The sequence below is a fragment of the Copidosoma floridanum genome, unplaced genomic scaffold, assembly GCF_036245765.1.
Source record: "Copidosoma floridanum isolate Cflo_tuat_1 unplaced genomic scaffold, Cflo_Japanese_pri ptg000029l, whole genome shotgun sequence".
NCBI lineage: Eukaryota > Metazoa > Arthropoda > Insecta > Hymenoptera > Encyrtidae > Copidosoma > Copidosoma floridanum.
The window spans coordinates 8,521,722-8,536,886 of NW_028321906.1; the positions used below are offsets into that span (position 1 = coordinate 8,521,722).

Sequence of the window (15,165 nt, forward strand, 5' to 3'; positions counted from 1 at the left end):
TTTATAATTGACTAAATTGCTCTAATCCTGAATGCTCTGATTGAGAATTTTAGGAGCCACTTTTGGCCAAAATGCCAAAAAATAAAGACCGCTAGATGGCGCTGATCCAAATAATTATTACTGTACTTACAGTAGAGCCATCTTATCAATTATAAACCAGCCGCAACTAATTTTGTGGATACAAAATGAAGATTAAACATTGTTTGTGCTGTTTGCGGCAAGTGTGTAACTTATTTTTTACCCAAAAAGTCGACCTCCAAAAGTATATAGATATTCTATTTGTATGGGTTAATAAAATCAATCAATGGTACTACTTAGTAATGATTACTATAATTACTACACACAACTTCACGTATATCTTACACCGTGCTCTCTTTACCAGAATGATACAAAATCAGAGGCTGGTAAGCTGTAAGCTGTAAGTTTTCCGCAAATGCTACCAGCAGTTAAGTTACGTAGGCCGCTGCTGGCCGCTGGGCCGCGCTAGCGTCAACCTGTACCAACTGTCGGTGACAGTGTTGGGCTCGCTGGGTTCCGCATGTCAACAAACTCCGAAATATCGGGTGGCATGGGATAATGGGAGTAAAAACAGTAAAAAATATTGAAGTTTGTTGACATTGTATGTTAGTGACAGAGACAGTAACTTTCATGTACTTTTCTCTGCGGGAATCCTCTTCATCCAACACTGGGCGTAGAAAAAACTCTGCGCATTTGAAGATAAGTAGTTTGAGTAGTCTCATTGGTGATTGGTCTATTAACCTGAGACGGCTGAGACCAGATCGGAGGGGGCCAGGGCAGGCGGCAGAGAGAGCGCGTTTCACACCTTCCCCAAGATGGCGGAGACGCTCGGTGCCTCGCAGAGCTCCCGTTTTACGTCGTGCCGCTTATCTGTCTTCTTCGGCGTGAAAATATATTTTTTGCAATGTAGCTAAATGTAGACAATTGTCAATTACGTTGTCAAGTGTATCGTTGTTCTTGTCTCAGTTGTTTTTTTTTCTAATTGTGAGAAGTTATACAGCCAAGAAAGCAGGTAAGAGTTAGCTCGTACACTCTTTTTTCTTCTCTCTTTCTCTTACAGCAGAATCTGATATGGATTTAGGTCCCGCGCTTTAATGCCTGTCGTTGTGGCGTGGAACACTCGTGTTGTACTTGGGTTGTTTTATAGCTCTTGTTTTTTCAATCATTTTTTAATGCAATTTGATTTTAATCTGTGCCATTACACAATTTTGTCATGCATCTGCTGTTGTATGTTGTTGTTTTGATCATGACGTGAGTGTAGATTCGTTCACCTTACAATCCAGGGACGGTCGGGGACGGTGTGAGCGAGTCGGAGACGAAAGTGAACAAGTGCTCTTCTCCGATCGTCCCTGATCGTCCCTGACCGTACGCGATGCGCAGTTGTACACGTTAGGTTAGATTAATCATTAATGCAAAAAGTAAACAAACTTGTTTGTATTTGCACTTATTTATTTACAAACTATTGTTTTCATACAGCATTAACCTAACCTAACGTGTACAACTGCGCATCGCGTACGGTCAGGGACGATCGCGGACGATCCAGCGATGGGATATAGTTCCGGCCAGATTTGGGAATTCTCTAGGACCCAACCTCTCTGACGTGGGAAATCACTAGATCAAAAAAAAATTAGTACCAAAGGTGACGCGCGAGATTCAAATAAGGTCCAATAACACAAGCATCCATCACCTGATGACCCGGGGCGCTTACTGGCCACTCTTTTACATAAATAATTATTAATAAATAACACAAGCGCCTATCACCTATTGACCCAGGGCGCCTACTGGCCACTCTTTTAAATAAATAATTATTAGTAACACAAGCGCCTATCACCTATTGACCCAGGGCGCCTACTGGCCACTCTTTTAAATAAATAATTATTAGTAACACAAGCGCCTATCACCTAATAACCCGGGGCGCTTGCTGGCAACTCTGTTGAATAAATAATTATTAATAACACAAGCGCCTATCACCTATTGACACGGGGCGCTTACTGGCCACTCTGTTAAATAAATAATTAATAATAACACAAGCGCTTATCACCTAATGACCCGGGGCGCTTACTGGCCACTCTGTCAAATAAATAATTATTAGTAAATAACACAAGCGCCTATCACCTAATAACCCGGGGTGCTTACTGGCCACTCTTTTAAATAAATAATTATTAGTAACACAAGCGCCTATCACCTGATGACCCGGGGCGCTTACTGGCCACTCTTTTAAATAAACAATTATTAATAAATAACACAAGCGCCTATAACCCAATGACCCGGGGCGCTTACTGGCCACTCTGTTAAATAATCAATTAATAATAACACAAGCGCCTATCACCTAATGACCCGGGGCGCTTACTAGCTACTACTGAATAATAAATTATCAAGTAATTACAAGAGCGCCAATTAAAAAGATCTTTGTCGTACTAGATAGGCAATCAAAATTGTGATATAATTAATATGTTATCGATCAACTTTTTATCATTTATTAGTGTTGCAAACAAGTGTCCTGGATCCTCAGGAAGAAGGTGCTTGACATACTTATGAATAATTATTTATTTACTAGATTTGCAATTAGCGCCCCAGGTAATACGGTGATAGGCGCTTGTGTTATTAATTAATAATTATTTATTTAACAGTTTTGCCAGGAAGCGCCCTGGGTCATCAGGTGATAGGCGCTTGTGTTATTTATTAATAATTATTTATTTAACAGAGTGGCCAGTAAGCGCCCCGGGTATTTAGGTGATAAGCGCTTGTGTTATTAATAATTATTTATTTAAAAGAGTGGCCAGTAAGCGCCCCGGGTATTTAGGTGATAAGCGCTTGTGTTATTAATAATTATTTATTTAAAAGAGTGGCCAGTAAGCGCCCCGGGTCATCAGGTGATAGGCGCTTGTGTTATTTATTAATGATTGTTTATTTAAAAGAGTGGCCAGTAAGCGCCCCGGGTCATTAGGTGATAGGCGCTTGTGTTATTAATAATTATTTATTTAAAAGAGTGGCCAGTAGGCGCCCCGGGTTAATAGGTGATAGGCGCTTGTGTTATTAATAATTATTTATTTAAAAGAGTGGCCAGTAGGCGCCCCGGGTTAATAGGTGATAGGCGCTTGTGTTATTAATAATTATTTATTTAAAAGAGTGGCCAGTAGGCGCCCCGGGTTAATAGGTGATAGGCGCTTGTGTTATTTATTAATAATTATTTATGTAAAAGAGTGGTTAGTAAGCGCCGTGGGTCATCAGGTGACAGGCGCTTGTGTTATTTACTAATAATAATTTATTCAACAGAGTTGCCAGTAAGCGCCCCGGGTCAAAAGGTGATAGGCGCTTGTGTTTTTAATAATTATTTATTCAACAGAGTGGCCAGTAAGCGCCCCGGGTCAAAAGGTGAAAGGCGCTGGTGTTATTAATAATTATTTATTTAAAAGAGTGGCCAGTAGGCGCCCTGGGTCAATAGGTGATAGGCGCTTGTGTTATTTATTAATAATTATTTATGTAAAAGAGTGGCCAGTAAGCGCCCCGGGTCATCAGGTGATGGATGCTTGTGTTATTGGACCTTATTTGAATCTCGCGCGTCACCTTTGGTACTAATTTTTTTTTGATCTAGTGATTTCCCACGTCAGAGAGGTTGGGTCCTAGAGAATTCCCAAATCTGGCCGGAACTATATCCCATCGCTGGGACGATCGGAGAAGTGGGAGAAGAGCACTTGTTCACTTTCGTCTCCGACTCGCTCACACCGTCCCCGACCGTCCCTGGATTGTAAGGTGAACGAATCTTGTGTGTAATACGCTACTGTTGTATAGGGGCTCGAGGGTAAGAGGACCGCACTTTAAAGTTCGCTCTTTTTAAGTTTTACAATTACCATGTAAATATGATATAAATAATTCAAATACTTATCACTGTATTAATATGCTTCAGAACAATACTACCTACTTATCTATTGTGCAATTTATCATAGAAGTTTGTCAATGCCTTTGATTACTTTCTGTTCAGGTTTTAAATACTTACTCTTATTTGAATACTTTTAAATTTCCTAAATTTAGTAATGTCAAGTACTGGTGTTAAACATATGCTGAAAAGGAGTATTTATATTTAATAAAAAAATGTTTTCTACCTATTTTACTTGGTAACTTTTGCGTTAAAGATATATCTTGCTAATTATTAGTGACTTTGTAAAAAGTATTTTTATAGTTCAAAATAACTTGTGTTGTTTCTAACATCACAGCCATAATGTATTATTCAACTTTTTTATGGTATTTTTTTATTTTACAGACATAATTGATCAAAATGACCACCCAGTACTCAAGAAATGTCTTGAAGGTCGTAGTGGCACAAATATGTCAGACTATAGGCTGGCATTCAATTCATACTACTCCACTGGAGTTTATGGTTGATCTAATGCAAGAATATATTTGTCATATTTCAAAACTAAGTCAACAGTATTCCCAAGTTTGTAAGTTGTTACTACAGATTACTAAGATTGTTAAAGGTTGATAATTTTAGAATATTTAAAATTGATGAGCAAAGAATTCTTTAGCACAGCTTAAAATATTATCACCAATGTATGAACAAAGCAATTAGAGCATTAACGAGTTTTCATTATAAGATAAGCTTTTTTTTTTTTTTTTTTTTTTGAAACTTATCTTTCCATTATCTGAACCTGAATACTATCCGTAATTAGTTTCTGTTTAGATATTTAACTTTATCAATCATCATTAGTGCATGCAATGTATTTTCAATTTCTGGACTTATTGAATTTTTTAAACCTGGTGATACACGAACAATTTCAAAAAATGATGAAATTACAGAATTCATAAATTTTTCAATATTCAAAGTTACAACCAGTAAATTATTTAAAACTAATACAGATGGCTACAAAGTATTATTATTTTTAGTAGGAAGATGTGAGGCCAATTTGGATGATGTAGGTTTAGCTTTTCAGGACATGAATATTGATTTGCAAGAATTAGCAGAATATATAAAAAATGTTGAACCTGTGCCTTGTGCTATATCTGTACCCAAATTGCCTATTCACAAAGAAAACCATCTGAATTTTTTAAAGCCAGGTAGTCGAGAAGTTGTTACTCGACCTGTGCATGTTCATGAACACTTGCCTGCCATGTATCCCGAAGTTGAAGGTGGAAAATTTTTTTTTTAATGCTAAAATCAAAGATATGATCGATTTTACAAAAAAAACTGATGTCATTTGCAGAAGAATATAACAAAATGGAAGCTAAAGAAGTAGAAGCAACAAGTGCTGTGAATCAAGTGACTAACAGCTTTGAGGAAGAGTTCAATAATAATAATAACGTAGTATCTTTCAATGGACAAACAAGCGAAGATAGTCCTATAAAAGCTAGTAATCAGGCTGTCTTCAAGAGGCCAGGCGATCCAGTCTCGTTTGATGGGGCTGTTACAAAGCGCTCAAAATTGTCTGAAGAGAGCCGTCCGCTTCGTGAGATTCATAGTGTGATTATGACGACTTCGGGTTATTTGTCAACGGCTCGTGAAGGTAAGCTTCCCGAGGCAAGGACTCCTCAGCAGGAGCGCCCGGAATCTCCGCCTCCACTCTCACCTCCAACTCTGCCTCCCCCATCAACACTGCCGCATCCTCAGCCACAGACTCAGACACAACCGTCTACGCAGCCCAGTGTACCTGAAGTTAAAGCAGAAAAGAAATTAAAGAGAACTAGGAAGAAGACCGAGGATGGAAAGCCGGAAAATAAGGAGAATAAGAAAAGAAAAACAATCCCTAAAGACACACTGTTTCAGCCAGACGAGATTAAGGACGTTAAAACTAAAAAATTGGGTGGAACAAAGGATGTAGCTAAGGTGAAGGGGGCCAAGTCTGGAGCCAAGGTTATCAGTTCCAATTTAGCTGGGCCATCTAATATTCCTATATCAGGTAAACTGCAAGATAAATTGAACAGTGCATCATTTTTTTTTTCATAAACGGTTAGCTGTAGTTGAAAATTTGCCAAAAAATTTTTTAGGAAAGCTGGCTGGTACTAGTCCAAAGCAAACAAAGAACAACGTGAGTAAAATAAAGGTTGAGAAATCTGACAATCTGTCGAATTTGAGTATCCCGTTCATGAATGAACGTAAAGATGAATCGGTTGACAAGCTGCCTATTGAGCCAGACAAGCAAAAGCTGAACATATTCAAAAAAATTTCGTCCAAGCCTAAAGAAGACAAAGATCGAGTCTTTTCGGATCCCCAGCATAAACTCAAAGAAGCTCCTCAGGAAAATTTGTTTCCTAATGTAACGGACCTTGAAAGATATCGGGTCGATCCGATGATCAAACAGGAAGACAAGAAACCGATATTACCACAAAATTCGCTGTTAAACAACAATTTGGTACGTGCTTCAGAAGACAACGTGATGAGTATGATGAGCCCAGGCTCGGACGGCTTTATGTTTGATATGTCACCGTCTCAGCTTCGAGTACCAAGCACTCCAAAGACGCCAGAACTGAGTGTGCCGAACCCAGTTATGGCCTTTGACCAGCAGAAGAAAAAGAGGAAAGAAAAGGGTGGCAAGAAAAAGGAGCCAAAAATTAAGGCTCCTAAGAATATTATAAGTCCAAAGAAGGTGAGGCTTTATGTGCGTTTGTATGTTTAGTTTAGTAATTTTGTACCTTACTTATTATTGTTGAAACCGTGCCATTATTACATATCTCTGAAGTTAATCATGTAAAGAGTACCAATTATAACAAACTAATTCTTGATTTGTACAGGCTCGTCTATCGAATGACTCTGTAACTGACTTGAACATGCTAGATCGGCCAAAGACGCCGCAGGCTCCAGATCAAATGCAACCGCAGTTAATACCTCCACCAGCTGCCACTGTGCGTGATCAGAGTATGCCATCCTCGTTGCCGTTCCCGTTTTTCCCACCGTTTCCGACAGCCCCCGGACTCATACCGCATCCAATGTTTCCGTTGCCGCTGGCCGCGAAAGGCTTATCAGGCATACCGTCGATACCCGGTGCCCCCAACCCAGCAATGATGTTGGGCCAGCGTTTTTTCAGGCCCAAGCTCGAATGTGTTCGACCACCGCTTGTACCGCCTTCGTTTATTGGTGGTGACCCACCTTCACAGCCTCATCCACATCAGCAGCAGTTGCTGCAACAGGTTTTTCCTGCCAAGCAGGCCCAGCATCAGCCACTGCAACAGCTAGATAAACCGAAGATCTCTAGAAGTCCCGATAAAGAATCAAAACTCGTGACTCAGCCATTCCATTTCGATGTAAACCAGTCGTTGTTAGTCAACCAGCCACCGGTTATGAGCAACGTTCCCATCGGAGTACCTACTCCTCTTGTACCGATTACAACACCGTCCGTTGCATATGTACCTCTGCTTCCATCCCCTGCCCTAACCACTGCTAAACCTTCCAAGTTAGAAAAAAATAAGAATGAAAAGGTAAAGACTTGTTTTTCAATCGTTACGTGTATATTTTTATTATAAACTTGAATTCAGTTAATTTGATTTTCTTCGAATTTTAAGAAATCGAAAGAGCATAAGAAAGAAAAGAAAGACAAATTAAAAAAGAAGAAGGAAAAGAAAGAAAAGCATAAGGAAAAGGGAGAAAAGCTGAAAGAAAAGAAGGATAAGAGCGAGAAGAAGGAAAAGTTAGAGAAAATAAGAGAAAAGAAGGAAAAAAAAGAAAAAAGAAAAGAAAAAGAACTGAACAAAAAGATGGCAGTAAGTTTTTCGTGGTCATTTCACTTTTATTATTAAAATTATGTGTATGTGTATATTAATTTTATGGCATGAAAATTTCAAGTGCTTTAACGATAAATTATTTTCTCTTTTAGAAGGAAGAAAAAATTATTGAAAGTGTTCCAAAGCTTACTCTTAAACTGGGACCAGCTGGAGGCTCGCCACGACCACCGACTCCGGATAATGCCTTGATGAAGAAAATGTACGTAGAGATTAGAATCATCTTAAAACAGAAGGAATGCAAACTAGTTTAATTATTTGTTTCATTTTCTATACAGTACGATAAAGCCGCCAAAGAAACCAGAGGATGAAATAATAAAACGTGAGCCAACACCAGAACTGGCGCGCATCTCGCCTTTAGTGACAAGGCCACCCAAGCAGAAGTCAAGTAAGAAACTGGAAGGCATCCACGAGTCTTACGCCACTTTGCCCTTGGATGCTTATTTTTCTAGTGCAACACTTGCTCTTAATTCTCGTGGGCCTAAGAAGCCTGTCTTTAAAACCTTACCTCATCGTGAACCCTCGCCCCAAGCTTCTTTTTCCTACACCGAGTCCTATGGCTCCCTCAAACCACTAGATAGTAGGCAGTATTGTTTCACGGTAAGTGTACGCATTACAGGTGCGTATTGATGCGAATAAGCAGTAAATTTTCTTACTTTCTTAAAAATTATTTTATTTTAATATTTATTACGTGTTTAGTTGGAAAATTTTTTTTTTCCTTTATACAAGACTTGCTGTATTGTATATTAAACTTAGAAAGTGCGTAACTAATTATTAAAAAATTGCTATAAAGTGTTGTTTAATATTGTACGTTTGAAAAAAATAGTTTCTAAAAATAACTTATGATTTTATATGGCCAGAAATGTGGTCCTAAGTATTTTAAAGGTTAATGTATTAACATTTTTTGCTGCTTTTATTCGTATCAATTAGTTAGCTCAATCCATCAACGGGAATATCAAATGTACAAGATTCAAGATTCAAACAAATGGTCAAATATCATCCTTATCCTCATTCCAACAATCATTCCATTATGTTCACGATTTTTTTTGTTGCATCTTCTCAACTGTTTATCTTTATTTATTCTCAAATCTTCTGTAACCTTTCTAGAAGGTGATGGTATAGTTGTTGTCCATTATTTTAGTTAGTTATTTTCTTTACGTTGCTCTAGCTTTTCTGGTTCACAATTTAGTGTTATCTTTTTACTTTTTTTTTTCGTTAAAAATGAGCCATCTGGAATTTTTAAACCGTTACATTCTGACGATTTTGTCTCAAGTCGGTAATTTGCAAGCTGTATCTTTAATACACGGTTATTTTTACCTTAACTCTAATATATTTGATTAAATCTAGTCAACTACGTAATTTGCTTAAAATTAGGTAAAACTACATCTTGTTTGTATTTTCTTTAGTTCTTGCGTGTCTAAGTGTCATACTTTTATACTATTACTTCATTTAATTAATTTATCAATTTTAAGTGCACGGTAGTTATGATGCTTTATTTTTAGTAATTATAATTACTAAGGTTTTTACAACACTTTGATTTAAATATCTAATTTAATAAATTCAATAAAATTTTCACAATAACATCTTACAATGATTGGCTAAACAATACAACTATTGTTATAAAAATTAACTATTCCAATTATAAAATATTGTTTATGATATTTGAAATATTTACTCTAACGAAATTCACAAATTAATCAATTGATAAATTAATAAATAATTTGATCTAAGCACAAGCTTTTTGAAGTTTGCACAAATTTTGGTAAAAAAAAAGTTTATTTAACTATCATACGTAATTATCTTTGCATGTAAAGTCTGCACGAGTAGTTTTTCGTATATTGAGTTAAGTTAGATTCTTAAACGTCGCTTTTGAATGCCACAGAGGCAAAAGCAGATGCGGTTGCGAAAAAGGACGGTACTAAAGAAGATAAAGAAAACGGCGGGCTCGCGTTAACTGCGAAATCGGCTGTTACTGTGGTGAGTAATCCCAGAGAGGATCTTTGCACGTCACAGCGAAGTTCTCTCAATCTTTCAACAAATTTCTAAATACTTTTTTTTTTTTTTTTTTTTTTTTGCATTTTTCAAAGAAAATTTATATCGAGAGCAAAGAGTCTGTACAAGATAGGAATCAATTACTCAATTCTCGGTTTGTCCATTGATTTTTTTAATCTCCTTTTTCTAATTTTTAAACTAATTTTCGCGATTTCCAAAGCATCATGGCTTATTATTTTCATCATTATTATCTCTATTCAGTGTGCCAAATTATTTTAGTAAATTGCTATATTATCAGTTATTAGCATTGAGTAGTCGACTCATTTTTAGGCATTAAAGTAACAAGCTACAGGTTTAATGATATTTCAGATTTCATTGCCATTTTACACTTACTTTTTCATTGCTTCCATTCATATATTAATTACTAAAAATTTTGTGAAACGTTTTATTATCATTGACAAGTTCATTAAAATTGTTTGTTAAACTTCAATTATAAAATACTGAAAATTACTATTTTCGGAAGATGGGTTGAGCTACAGTAACTTTTACTCCACACATATATTTCTATAATAAATCGAATATTATAGGACGCAAGTGGGCGAACTGTATGGATTTGTCCTACTTGCGGAAAGCAGGATGATGGATCTCCTATGATAGGATGTGATGACTGTGACGCTTGGTATCATTGGTAAGTACATTTAATTTTATTTACAAAAAGTTGTAGAGTAGTTAAAACATTGAAACATATTAAGACAACGTATCTATTATTTTCGTAGGGTATGTGTTGGAATTCAAGTAGCTCCCGCTGATAACGAAGATTGGTATTGTCGCATGTGCATAGTTAAAAAGCAGGAGCAGTACCAAGATAAAAAAAAGAAGAAACGTAAAAAGAAGATGAAAGTGAGCGCCTAGTACAAATTGCCCGGGTCTGGTTCTGTCAGGCCTGGTTTGTCACCCCAAGCTTTGGCTGCCAAAGTAAAGAAAAAAAGCTTGCCCATAGTTGGAGGGATCGGAAAGATCGAAAAGACTTCGAAAGGCAAGGGATTAATAAAAAAAGATTTCAGCAAAAAACTTTTCAAAGACAAGTCACAAAAGTGCATGCCAGGAGTGATACCAGAACTTATTAAAGATAGGATTAAAAAGTGTAAAGAACTGTCTGTCGACTAAGTCGAGGTGTTTATGTTTTTTGTCATTTATCAAACGCGTGTACGTTAGATAGTTCATCCTGTAATTATATAAATTGATGAAAAATGAAATGAAATAGTTGTACATATATAATAGTTGGATAGACAATAGTCGTCCAAAAAAAAAAAAATGTTATAAGCTTGCAAAGTTTAACCAATCAGGGTTATGACTCAATTATATGTAATTATGTAAGATTAGTGATAAGTAAATAAGCTAATGAAGTAGATTTACCTTGTATTTTGTAACTGGAAATATTTTTTTTTTCTATTCAAATTTTATATGAGTTTGCAAATTAAGAATTTGATCACATTGTATATACACATGTATTAATAAGTATATATTTATATATATTTGTGTTATAATATAAATCTGGAAAAACTTATTTTCCAAATTATTGATTTTGATTAATATTTCGCTGATTTAAAATACTAAAATTAGCTATCTTATTCACATACACTTGATTCAAGTATAAGATGTGTGCATAAGATTATTGCTTCAAATTATCAATGCTCGTATTGTTTATAAAAAGTGGAATCTTAACATAATGCGAGGTTAATAAAATATATTTACACATTTGTATCAGTTGAAAATATTTATTGTAAAAAAAAAAATAGTGTATACGTTCAGTATTCGATTATACTAAATATATTTTAAACTGATAATCATACAAAAACAAAAGTTTATTACAAAGAAAAAAAAATTATTAAAATTGCTTAAGCTATTTAACAACGTTAATCGTTTACAAAAATTTTATTTGCAGAATTTTTTTTTGTGATTTTGTAACCACACCAGGAAAAAAATATGCATTCCAAGTTTTTAAAAGTATTTTTCAATAAATTTTTTAAAGATTTTTCGAAAATGTCTTAACTGGTTCAGAATTTATGAAGATAACATCATCACATTTATGTTTTAAAAATTAAATGAATTGTTAAAATAAATAAATATCAAAATTTTGTTCAAATCTTCGAAAAATTAGTTAAAGATTGAATACTAGTACGACTATAATCGGTTGGAAGAACTAAACTAAGCTTTTTTTCATGTGACAAAAAAATTATATACAATTATGTCTTTCTTAAAAATAAATTCATATCTAAATATACACTCGGATACAAAATGACTTGCGGCATTTTTACTTAAAATAAAAGGTAAAAACAGCCTCCTAACTTATTTCAGCTTTGCTTTTTGATGGAGTAGTTGAATTTAAGTTTGTTGAATTTAATTCACCTGATTCAAGCTGTTTTAGAAGACGAAACAGTGCAGCTGCTTCTCTTATCCTACTAAACTCAATACAAAATGCTTGTACTTCAATGAATAATTCTCGAACGTCGATGATCTTATTTCTGATCAAAGACTGCAGGAATACACACACCAATCGAACCAATCGATTTTGCATGTAACGGTCTTTAATAGTTTCACACGTCGAAATACAATTGCTAATGTAGAGGTGTACAAATTCTTTAGGAAGATCAACTGTAGTCGTTAGTCGGTTCACAACTTCCATTGAATGAAGTGACATTTCCATATTTACAAGCACACTAAAATATTCTGTTATTTGGTTTGATTGCATTAATTTTAACAAAACTTCAATGGCAATTAGTGGATTATTTTCGACAAGCTCTGGTAGTTTTTGTGGAGTCAAACCTATGTGGTAAACAAGCTTGGAATCTTTTTGCAGAGCATTTACAAGATACTGCTGTTGTGATATACTTAGACAACCTTTGTAAGCTTTTGTCATAAGTCTTTTAGCTTCAGCGCCAACACAGTTTGATGCACACATACTTGTGTCATATTCTAATTTAAAATGATTTGGCTCAGACATGTTCATCCATGGCACTTCATCAATTGTGGATCTATGTATAGGAGGTACAAGCCTTAAAAATTCGGGCTTATAAGTTTGGGAAAACGGCGGCGTTGGCCCAATGACAAGAGACGTCAAAATACTTTTGCCTATACTTTTTGAGTCTTCGTTTAGATTAGTTGTTCCAATTCTGGTACCTTCAGATAATACGACTGATGTACCGCACTTTGCGGTTGCAGGCATTTCGGATTGATGCTCAGCTAATTGCATTTTTAACTCGGTTAAATCACATTGTGGTGGAGTGTTCAAATGGTATAACTCTTGAAGAAGTTGTCTTGGTGTTTTTTTCATAGTCTCCCTGTATGTCATTGGATTCATTAAACTTGCTACCAAATACTTTTCACAACGTGAGAAAAAATAAGCCTTTTCTACATTCTCATCAGGAGTCCTTAAAATTTGAACAAATACCTACAAAAAAATTAATGATTTAACAAGTATGACTCCATAATACAGTTAATTATAAGTTTAACAGTTAACTAAAGTTATTTATTAAATTCAAAGACGAATATTTAAAACACAGAAAACAATGCATACTTACTGGTGCAAATGGTGTTGATGCCAAGGGCTCGCCTTTATACAGATCAAAGAGCATTGCGATTGTAGCTGCTCGCTGTAATTCTCTCGGCATCAGGTCAACATTCTGCAACAGCAATAGTAAGGTGACGCCTATTTTAAAGCGTTTACACGCTGGAAATGCTGAATGCAGTTGGTTTGACAAAGTCTCTAATGGTGTGTTGGCATTCTCTTCATCCAACAAGTCCAACAGTTTAACCAAGTCTTTTGGTTGCAACATGAGTTTCGACGTTACCGGATCCAAGTCTACATCCTGGATGTTATTATTAAGAACCTTAGAACTCATTTCGATGAAATGTTAGGTATTTCTCAACACACGAATTTCACTCTAAAAACAACTTTACTTATTATAACCTTCAATACGAAAATTTTTCAAAATATAATTATTACTTACGCTTATGTCAACGTATGAAAAGTTTATTTTTTCTTTTTAGTAATACCTCTTAATTAAGAGTAAATATGGTTTTAGATACCTGTAAACAATTTTGCAACACTATAATAATGATCTTTTAAATTTTTTGGTGTATGGATCATGTAAAGTTAGATTTTCATTAATTTAAATTGCTAGACTTAAAAATTGGATTCTATTGTAAACAAAAAGTAATAAATACTACATACTTGGTAATTCAATCAACAAAACAATTATTACAAAAATCTTCATTTACAAATGTAAGTCTAATCAGAGTTTTTTGAGTAACCTACAAAGAAATCTTCTAAACAACCATCGCTAGATGGCGCTGTAGCGTTTGTGTTGTGGGGAAAAAATTATTACTCTTATTACAGTAGTGTCATATAATCGATTATAAACCAGCCGCAATTAATTTTGGTAATACAAAATAAAAAGTCAACGATATTTGTGCTATTTGCGGCAAGTTTGTAATTTATTTTTTACCTAAATATTGACCTCCTACATATTTATACTTTTGGATAAAAGATACATTACAAACTTGCCGCAAATAGCACAAATATCGTTTACTTTTTATTTTGTATCTATTTCACAAGTTGCGGCTAGTTTATAATTGATTACAAGGCTCTACTGTAATAATAATTTGGATCAGCGCCATCTAGCGCTGCAGATTTCTGAACTAAAAAGTGGCCCTAAACTTTTCAACCAGAGCTTTGTCGCTTGGAGCTACTTAGCCTATTATAAACCAGCCGCAACTCATTTTATAGCTATAAAATAAAAAAAACAATCATACGTATGTTTTTGGCGGCAAGTTAACAGTCTATTTTTTACTAAAAAATTTATCTTTAAAAGTATAAATACATACGAGGTCTAATTTTGGTAGAAAATAGATTGTTAACTTGCCGCCAAGAACACATGTATTATTATTTTTTCATTTTATAGCTTCGTTATGAGTTGCGGCTGGTTTATAATTGACTAAATTGCTCTAATCTTGAATGCTCTGATTGAGAATTTTAGGAGCCACTTTTGGCCAAAAAATAAAGACCGCTAGATGGCGCTGATCCAAATAATTATTGCTATACTTACAGTAAAGTCTCTTTATTACTTATAAACCAGCCGCAACGAATCTTATAGATAGATAATGAAAAGTTTACATGTTTTGTGCTACTTGCGGCAAGTTTACTATTTATCTTTTACCTTAAGATCGACCTCCAAAACCATCAATATTCTACTTACCTTACATGGCTCATAAAATCGACAATATTTACAAAATTACAATACTCTTGACCTTTTACCATTAACTAATGAAAGAACAGCCCTTCAACTTTAGATTTCCAATAAACAGTTAACTTATATAATATGTACATAACAAAATTTGTGTTACAGAAATCGTAAATCACGATCAAATATACACGTAAATTAA

At 35.0% G+C, this 15,165-nt stretch overlaps 2 protein-coding genes across 5 annotated transcripts; one reads left to right on the plus strand and one right to left on the minus strand.

Annotated features, from left to right (window-relative positions):
- The first annotated feature begins 548 nt into the window (after positions 1-548).
- Taf3 (TBP-associated factor 3) lies at positions 549-11,480 on the plus strand. Of its 3 annotated transcripts, none has more exons than XM_089596125.1 (12): positions 549-1,030; positions 4,280-4,460; positions 4,903-5,145; positions 5,220-5,592; positions 5,659-5,940; positions 6,017-6,599; positions 6,745-7,428; positions 7,513-7,710; positions 7,824-7,930; positions 8,007-8,334; positions 10,308-10,408; positions 10,497-11,480. In XM_089596125.1, exons 2-12 carry the CDS (start codon positions 4,295-4,297, stop codon positions 10,630-10,632), a joined length of 3,201 nt encoding a protein of 1,066 aa, XP_089452251.1. In that variant the 5' UTR covers positions 549-1,030; positions 4,280-4,294; the 3' UTR covers positions 10,633-11,480. The 3 variants fall into 3 exon arrangements, with proteins under 3 accessions (XP_089452251.1, XP_089452250.1, XP_089452249.1); XM_089596124.1 differs by adding an exon at positions 9,611-9,705 and having other exon boundaries at positions 551-1,030; positions 5,220-5,912; positions 6,001-6,599; positions 8,007-8,116; XM_089596123.1 differs by having other exon boundaries at positions 551-1,030; positions 5,220-5,912; positions 6,001-6,599; positions 8,007-8,328.
- Positions 11,481-11,555: 75 nt separating this feature from the next.
- On the minus strand, positions 11,556-13,984 carry Not11 (CCR4-NOT transcription complex subunit 11). Of its 2 annotated transcripts, XM_089596127.1 has the most exons (4): positions 13,955-13,984; positions 13,731-13,809; positions 13,302-13,664; positions 11,556-13,171 (listed from the first exon to the last, which is right to left on the minus strand). In XM_089596127.1, the coding sequence occupies exons 3-4, from the start codon at positions 13,620-13,622 to the stop codon at positions 12,065-12,067; spliced, it is 1,428 nt and encodes a 475-aa protein (XP_089452253.1). In that variant the 5' UTR covers positions 13,623-13,664; positions 13,731-13,809; positions 13,955-13,984; the 3' UTR covers positions 11,556-12,064. The 2 variants fall into 2 exon arrangements, with proteins under 2 accessions (XP_089452253.1, XP_089452252.1); XM_089596126.1 differs by having other exon boundaries at positions 13,731-13,961.
- Positions 13,985-15,165: the final 1,181 nt, after the last annotated feature.

Bases quoted from the DNA above. Each gene is read 5' to 3' on its own strand.
- Taf3 (XM_089596123.1), top strand. From the start codon at position 4,295: ATGACCACCCAGTACTCAAGAAATGTCTTGAAGGTCGTAGTGGCACAA. The intron at 7,429-7,512 runs GTAAAGACTTGT...TCGAATTTTAAG, and splicing joins AAAAAAATAAGAATGAAAAG to AAATCGAAAGAGCATAAGAA. The intron at 10,409-10,496 runs GTAAGTACATTT...TTATTTTCGTAG, and splicing joins TGTGACGCTTGGTATCATTG to GGTATGTGTTGGAATTCAAG.
- Not11 (XM_089596127.1), bottom strand. From the start codon at position 13,622: ATGAGTTCTAAGGTTCTTAATAATAACATCCAGGATGTAGACTTGGAT. The intron at 13,172-13,301 runs GTAAGTATGCAT...ATTTTTTTGTAG, and splicing joins CATCAACACCATTTGCACCA to GTATTTGTTCAAATTTTAAG.